The 8,030-nt window shown below is 45.0% G+C and overlaps 2 protein-coding genes across 2 annotated transcripts; both read left to right on the plus strand.

The window, feature by feature from the left end:
• The first annotated feature begins 1,405 nt into the window (after window positions 1-1,405).
• LOC147453990 (uncharacterized) lies at window positions 1,406-1,993 on the plus strand. The gene has a single exon (XM_086516998.1). It carries the CDS (start codon window positions 1,406-1,408, stop codon window positions 1,991-1,993), a length of 588 nt encoding a protein of 195 aa, XP_086373124.1.
• Window positions 1,994-2,089: 96 nt separating this feature from the next.
• Window positions 2,090-2,647, plus strand: LOC147453991 (uncharacterized). The gene has a single exon (XM_086517241.1). The coding sequence runs from the start codon at window positions 2,090-2,092 to the stop codon at window positions 2,645-2,647; it is 558 nt and encodes a 185-aa protein (XP_086373367.1).
• Window positions 2,648-8,030: the final 5,383 nt, after the last annotated feature.

The raw sequence follows: 8,030 nt of genomic DNA on the forward strand, positions 1-8,030 counted from the left end.
CATACGAAGCTCGATAACGAGGTGTTCTCTCTCTCTCTCTCTCTCTCTCTCTCTCTCTCTCTCTCTCTCTCTCTCTCTCTCTCTCTCTCTCTCTCTCTCTCTCTCTCTCTCTCTCTCTCTCTCTCTCTCTCTCTCTCTCGCTCGCTCGCTCGCTAAGGGCGAGGCCGAAGGAGCTTGGACGAGGAAGCTTGAAAGAGAAGCTTGTCGAAGCAAGCAAAGCAAAGAAGAAGGAGCGTGAACTTTGGTCGAAGGAGCAAGAAGCCTGGAGGAACTTAAGCAAGAGAGCTTGAGAAAAAAGCTTGATAAGGCTTAAGCAACCCGAGGCAAGAAGACATTCCAAGCGAGGCTAGAGCAAGCCAAAGAGGAGAAGGCAGATCGAGGTCCAGCTTGAGTAGGCAAAGGCGAGAAGGAGATTTACAAGCAAATGAGAAACTTGAAGTAAGCAAGCAGGCTTGAGATGGCGAGCTGGGTCTTGAACGAAAGCAAGAGAAGAAAGCAGGAGAAAGCATGAACATTGGTAATAACTGAAGCTTGATGATCAAGGCAGTGAACTGAATTGAAGCTTGTAGAATCCGCGAGGTATTTGAAGCAGATAAAGCAACATAGGAAAATTTCCATCACCGTCATCCGTTAGAGATTAACCGGTGTCGTTAACGACCCGGTTAATCCTGTAAATGGGAGCTTAAACTCCTAGACAGAAGATGATCCAAGTGATGGTGCTGTTAACAGCCCGCCTTGGCTAAGGACTAAGTTGTACTCAAAGTAATATTCAATTAATTGATAATTGTGGTGATTGGCAGAGCTGTCAGTTTCTCTTGTTCTCTCTCTTTCACACCTCCCACAGCCAGAGGCCCGCCTGCCCGGCTCACGTAGAGAACACATATCCCCCGACATCTTTGGTGAACCCGACGTGAAACGAGCTGGGGTGGGAGATGCAGATGGAGATTCTAGAGGAGGTAAAGAGATTATTTGAAGAATTCATCACACATGTTTCTGATGGTGACTCAGGAGTTCCAAATTTTTCCAAGATGATGCAAGTGATGCAAGGATCACTACTTGAAGTAGAAGCCATGATGACGAAGGAGCAGATGAAAGAAGCTTTGAATGCAGCATTGGATGCAGTATATGATAAGAGATCAATCTTTGATGGTGAATATGATCCAAAAGGTTACCTAGAGTGTTACAAGCAGCAAATGAAGCATCAAAAAGTGCAAGACATTCAGATGATTGCAGAATTTGAACAGCTTGTGTGTGATCATATTAAGGATCAAATTCAGTTCTTGCAAGAACTCATGCAGACAATTGGGATGCTTTTGCAGAAGCAATTATACAGGGGTTCTTATTGAGTGAAGACCTAGAGCTTTAGCAGATTGAAAGCACACAAGATGAGGAGCCATCTGTTTTAATGCAAAAAGCATGTCATGCAGGTGGTCGGAGTTCTATCCGAGCTAAGCTAGCAGCTGTTATCGATGCATGTCTTTTGGAAGACAAATCATTGCTCTATGCAGATGATGATTTCATAGTGGATACAGTTTATGCTCGATTGGGATTGACTTCTTTATTTCAAAGAAAATGTGACTTTGTGGATGTAGTCATATCCTCTCAAAGTGACATAAATGAGGAAACAGGTTTCTCAGAGCCAGTGCATGTTGTGCATGCAAGCATAGCCGCTAACAGTGATCAAGCAACATGTTTTTCAGAGTCAATATGTGATGTAGATGCCCATCTGGAGTGCTCTTTGGGTGTAGACCATGAAGACAATGCTTATGCAACATTACATGCAAAAGCAACTGTTTTGGCTAATGCTATGCAAGAGGGTTTTATGTCTATGGCTACATTTCAGGACACTGGTGATAATGCAGATGTATTTGATATAAACCCAGGCAAAGATTATGATTATGGAGATGCATATTTAGAGGGGGTACATGATGATGATCAATCTATGACTGCTACATGTGACAGGGTTTGCTATGATGATGATATGGAAAAATAAATTGATGCTATCTTTGTAATGCATGCTGAGACTTGTGCTATTGAAGTGGAAATATATTTGAATGGGAGTGTGAAGCTGCCAGAACAATTCGTGCCTATGTATGAAACAAGCGATGAGGTTTCCTGTGATAATACTCAGAAACTAGGTGGTTCTTCCAAGGAGGAAGATATGGAGCTTATGGATCTGCTTGATGATGCGCTAGAGGAATTTCGAGTTCCTTGTGACAAGAGTAGTGAAGAACATCCTGCAACATATGATGAAGAGCTTATGTTTCTTTTGGATGAGGCTCTAGAGGAGTTTGTGCCTACTAGGGAAGGCAACCATGCAGCATTTGTGTTATCAAATGAAGTGATGGCTTTCAATGAATCACAAATGCAAATTGATATTTTGGAAACCATAGTGATTGAATTCATTTTTCCTCTGGGTTCTGCTATGATGGGAATTTGGGACTTTTTGTTGCTATGCTATGAGAAAGTTTGTGGAGATGCAATATACTTGAAATATGATTTTTTACTACCTTATGACCGAGGAGTCTATCATGCTAGTTATGATTCTTGGCAGTTACTATATATGCCTTATGACCCAGGAGGTTATCATGCTAACTATGATTGCTATCGGTTACTTTATATGCCTTTTGATCCTGGAGGATACTGAGATGTAGGTTGGGTTTTCATCAAGTTTTTTGCTATTAGGTTATGCTATGCGAACATATTTTTGGGTTAACAGGCACGTTTGGCACATGCTGCAAGATGGTGCAAAATTTTTAAAGGAATGCTCACAGTGTGGCAAATGATTGGTTTCCCGTTTGATCCCGGGGGACTACTGAAGTGCAAGTTCCAGATTTGAAGAGTACCAATTATGTGTTGTAGCAGGTTTCATGGTACAAAGTTTTGTTTTCTAGATTATGCTAAGTCAGAGTAGTTTTGGTTATGCATTCAATAAGATTACATGGATGGATTCCAATTGACTTCTTTAGACAATTGATGAAGTATCTTCGCATCTTTTGAGTTGGTTCTGCTACCAGAACTTGAAGTAAAGGACTTGACAGCCATTCCGTGTGCAGACAGAGTAAGGCATACTTGAGCTTGACAGGGTTCCTTCAAGAGAGCTGAATGGTCAAGCCCTATGCATCATTAACTGGAGCACTTGAGTCTGGCGGGGTTCACTAAATACATTATCCATGATTGAATGCTTTGAAGATACGACATATGTGGTTCAGAGATTTTTGATGGCAGCTACCTAATGAGAAAGCTAGAACATTGATGATAAGGTATAAGCCTTATTTCATTTTTCATATATTTACCAGTTATGTAGTCTTATGAAGGCAGGAGCTTAAGGTACCTATAGCAAATGCAGATTGAAGTGCAGTTGGCACAGACCGGAGACTGTGCAGGTACAAAGGGGATGGATGTCATGCAGCTCCACTAGCATGAAGAGAAAAGAGCAGAGAAATGCAAGCTAAGCTTCTTTGAAGCCTACACATTTAGTGAGCAGTGATCAGGGCTTGATAACAGGCCAAGCTTAATGATTAATGTATGCCAGATGCGGCTTAAAAGGGCCAACAGATGCCTCAATTATGCCAAAAATGAGTATGCTTGAAGTGAGCATGGATGTGAGATTATGATATGTAACTGTAGTGCTTGAAGTGATCTATCGGACTGTCTTTACGGCTCGTCGATCGGAGCTACGGTGAAGAAGTTATGGTAGTTTAAAGTTCAAGTCGATTGCAGATCTCTACCGGATTGGGCAACTGCAGCTAAGGTGATAGAGATGAAATGAATGCACGAGCTTGAAGTGATCGCTTTGTGGAGCACCTCTGTCTTTTCAAATCAGTGATCAGAGTTCCGGTTGCCAAGATATTAGCTGTTGAAGATTCATTGGGGGCCGGTTCCGTACTAGTCTGGTCCGCTCGGTCGGTGTTCCAGTTGGGAGTTTTGGTCTTTCGTCCAGGTTTTGGAATGCAATGATTGCGAATTATGCCCAAAAGGGCTGCGGCTTACAAGCGCCGACTGTTTTAACCAAATGCGAGGAAAGGTCTTTCACCAAATGCAATCACTTGTACTTGCATCTCGAAGGTCGTGGTGGCATTCGACACAGAAGGTGGCAGCAGAATTCACGATGATATTACTAGTCAGTTGGATGTTGGAAAGTGGTGTCATGCAAGGCATTGCCTTGGCCGATATGTATGCCAAATGTGATGCCCTTAAAATGGTGCCCAAGGGCCCATAACCTATGGCCGACCACCAAGGGAATGGCCGCCCATTAAAGAAATTAAAGGCTTTAGTGTGGAGGGGAGAAAAACACAAGGGCAATCATGGCGTGGACAGGCAAGGAGGGAGTGCGAAGGGGGGAAATGAGCTCGCAGCGAGCTAGGGAAGACTCTGCCAGAGACGGCCATGTGACGAAAAACCCTTAGCTCGCCATGGCGCAGAAATTTGGTGCTACTCTGGCGGAATTCTACGCTACTCAAAATCCACCTTGCCACCTCAACAAGGGATGATTTTTATGGCCTCCCTAGCAACGACGGTGCCGTCGTTGCTAAGGGAGGAAGATAGTTATAAATAGAAGGATCTTTTGCATGAGAGGGTATTGGAAGCAAAACGTGAGTAACGAAGGGCATGAAGCAAGGGAAAGAGCTTGGGGAAAGGAGAGCTGAGAGCATACGAAGCTCGATAACGAGGTGTTCTCTCTCTCTCTCTCTCTCTCTCTCTCTCTCTCTCTCTCTCTCTCTCTCTCTCTCTCTCTCTCTCTCTCTCTCTCTCTCTCTCTCTCTCTCTCTCTCTCTCTCTCACTAAGGACGAGGCCGAAGGAGCTTGGACCAGGAAGCTTGAAAGAGAAGCTTGTCAAAGCAAGCAAAGCAAAGAAGAAGGAGCGTGAACTTTGGTCAAAGGAGCAAGAAGCAAGGAGGAACTTAATCAAGAGAGCTTGAGCAAAAATCTTGATAAGGCTTAGGCAACCCGAGGCAAGAAGACATTCCAAGAGAGGCTAGAGCAAGCCAAAGAGGAGAAGGCAGATCGAGGTCCAGGCTTGAGTAGGCAAAGGCAAGAAGGAGATTTACAAGCAAACGGGAAACTTTGAAGTAAGCAAGCAGGCTTGAGATGGCGAGCCGGGTCTTGAACCAAAGAAAGAGAAGAAATCAGGAGAAAGCATGCACATTGGTAATAACTCAAGCTTGATGATCAAGGCAGTGAACTGAATTGAAGCTTGAAGAATCCACGAGGTAGTTGAAGCAGATAAAGCGACAGAGGAAAATTCCATCCCCGTCATCCGTTAGAGATTGAATTAGCATTTTGTTAAGTGCGGTGTCGTTAACGGCCCGATTAATCCTATAAATGGGAGCTTAAACTCCTAGACAGAAGATGATCCAAGTGATGGTGCTGTTAACAGCCCGCCTTGGCTAAGGACTAAGTTGTACTCAAAGTAATATTCAATTAATATATGATTGAGGTGATTGGCAGAGCTGTCAGTGTCTCTTGTTCTCTCTCCTTCACACCTCCCACAGCCAGAGGCACGACGCCTGCCCGGCTCACACAGCGAACGCACATCCCCCGACACCAGTTGGGTGGTTGATGCGTTACGGACCCTTTTCAGTTTCTTTCTCGTGAAGCCACATTGCTGTTTTTCAAAGTTGTTCGCGACAAATAGAGTGTAGAACAAGAAAAACTCATGGTAACGAGTCTACCTCTCGTATCTAGCATCGGTTGGTGTGTCGTGTGTGTCGTACAGGGTCGCAAAAGATCCCATCGCTCTAGGTCTCTCAAGCTCTCTCTCACTTGTGAATAGTGAAAAATGAGCTATTAAGTGGCCCAAAAGAACTTATATCAGGGTTCCTGAACCACTTTTCACCAAATTTGACATGTGCTTTTATCTTGTTATAAAATGTACTTTAGGCTCAAAAATTTCTTCATTTGGACTCCGGTTGCTCTGTTTTCAAAAGATTTGTCATTTAGACAAAAAATCGGCCAATTTGGTGTTCTGTAACTTTTTACATATTTGCACCCCGTTGGTACAGCCAAAGTGTGTCGACTCTATAAGGTGGCATGGGCAGATATATGCAGGCAAGTAGAAGCATGGCAAAAGACTGGAGCAGCTAGGAAAATCATGGGCTGACAGGTAGCAGCGGAGGTGTATGACTGATGCCGCTTATAGGCGAAGGAAGGCTCCATGGGGGGTTAATTTGGGTAGCAAATGAAGGAGATGCAAAGTGCAACTTTTGGGTTGAGGAATAAAGAGCTTGGAGTGCTGAAGGAGGAGGTCCAGACGACTTGTCAAACGGAGCCCCGGTGTGCAAGATATTGAAGTTTAAAGTTGGAGTGTGTAGCAGATCCCCGTCGGACAAGGCAGTCAGGGACAGGTGGTCCAAGTGGAAATCGAGGTACAGTTGTGTAGAGCTCAATTCATGGAGCCTACCCGTCTTTTCAGGTTGCGGATCAGAGCTATGCTTTTCATTTTTAGGCCAGTTGAATTTTTTTCGAGGGTTGGGTGTGAGCCCACTTGGCTACATTGAAGGGCGTGCCATTTGGCATCTTTTGGACCTTGCCAAATTTCTCAAAGGTACTGTACATCATGTGGAGTTAGCACAAAGTCACGGCAGATGATTCTGAGCTTCAGGTACCGAGTTATGGCTCGGGAAAACCTAAGGCTGATGAAGATAAAGGGTGTGCAAATGATTTTTCAAGTTTTTGGTCGCCTTGGATCGCGGACCCAAAAAAGTTGAAATTCAACGAGCACGGGGAGGATCAAAGCCGACGAGCGAGGCGATCGGGTGGAGGTTTTAATCTAGTCATTGGGCTTCTCATTAGAAAATGGTAGTGTTATGAAGTCGGTAAAAAAATAATGAGAATGGACATTTTTAGTATGGCCTTGGAAGCCTTTCAAAGAGGGGGTACTCCCCACAGTTGCCACATGGCAGACAGGTTATCCCGTATACACAGAGGCGGGCTGAAGAGTCGTGGTATAAGTACAGGTCCTTGAGCCCCATTAGAAGCATAAGGTGGAGAGAAGGAAGCTCTCTCCTTCTTGGCTATGGCGCGCGGGCGGCGGCCATGCTGGGCGCTACGCGGGGCGGTGGATGGTGGTTTTGGCCAATGGCAACGCGGCGCGGTGGCGCGCGCCCGCGTGGAGTGGTTGATGACATGGTAGGTCCGCTCTAGCGGTGAGTCCCGTGGCTCCGTTAAAGCCCCCAAATTTTTGAAGTGAAGAGGGTGGGCAATGGCGACCTCGCTATTGCCTCCCCCCCTCATGGAAGAAAGTGCTCCCACAAGCAACGAAAGCGGGCCAATTTGGAGCACGAGAAAAGGCTCAAAAGGGCCGGCCAAGAGGCTAATCCTGCCAAAGGGTTAGGGAAGAGCAAAATGGAAGAGAGAGAGGGTATTCAAAGGGTTGAATTGCCAAATAATGCAAGGAAAGTTGGACGACTAAATTGAGTGGACAAAGAACCAAGATGTGTAGCATGCAATTGTTTCCAAAAATGAACTATGCCAAGTGGTGGCAATGCAAAGAAATTCCAAAAAAAGCTCTAAGTGAAGTGCATGGGAGGGGAAGCTCACCCGTCATTTCTTTTTTAAACTTGACACCCCTATAAAAGAATGTAAATGTGAAAATTTGACGGCTTTTTGGCCTGAGTGTGTGATTGAAAGTTGCAAGCCTGTGTAGTGCAAAGCTTGCCATTAAAGCTACAGACCTGATTGCCTGGCCGGTGCTTGCAGAGGGTTTGCCTGCAACTTGAAGGGTATTACCAAGAGGGCAGAATCGGGGTGTTTTGTGAGTCGGAAAGGGTGAGTTGACCAGAGTGGGTGCATTTGTGCTTCAAGGTGTTTTTGCAAGGTATGAGATAGTTGTTCTGTGTGCTAAAGTGGAGTTGTTAGTGCAAATTAGCCAATTTGAAGGTGTTATTTGAGAGGTTAGGGGTGTTGTGGAGTCCCTGGGCTATAGAGAGGCAGACATTTGGTGTGTTGGGTGTGTTCCCTATTCCCCCTCTCCATCTTTTGGTGCCCCTACTCAGGAGCTGTCTGATGCTCCAATTTGAGGTTGGAAG

The sequence above is a fragment of the Adiantum capillus-veneris genome, chromosome 7 (assembly GCF_014529385.1).
Source record: "Adiantum capillus-veneris isolate H3 chromosome 7, ASM1452938v2, whole genome shotgun sequence".
NCBI lineage: Eukaryota > Viridiplantae > Streptophyta > Polypodiopsida > Polypodiales > Pteridaceae > Adiantum > Adiantum capillus-veneris.

Excerpts from the sequence above, each read along its gene's own strand:
- LOC147453990 (XM_086516998.1), top strand. The coding sequence starts at position 1,406 with ATGCAAAAAGCATGTCATGCAGGTGGTCGGAGTTCTATCCGAGCTAAG.
- LOC147453991 (XM_086517241.1), top strand. The coding sequence starts at position 2,090 with ATGTATGAAACAAGCGATGAGGTTTCCTGTGATAATACTCAGAAACTA.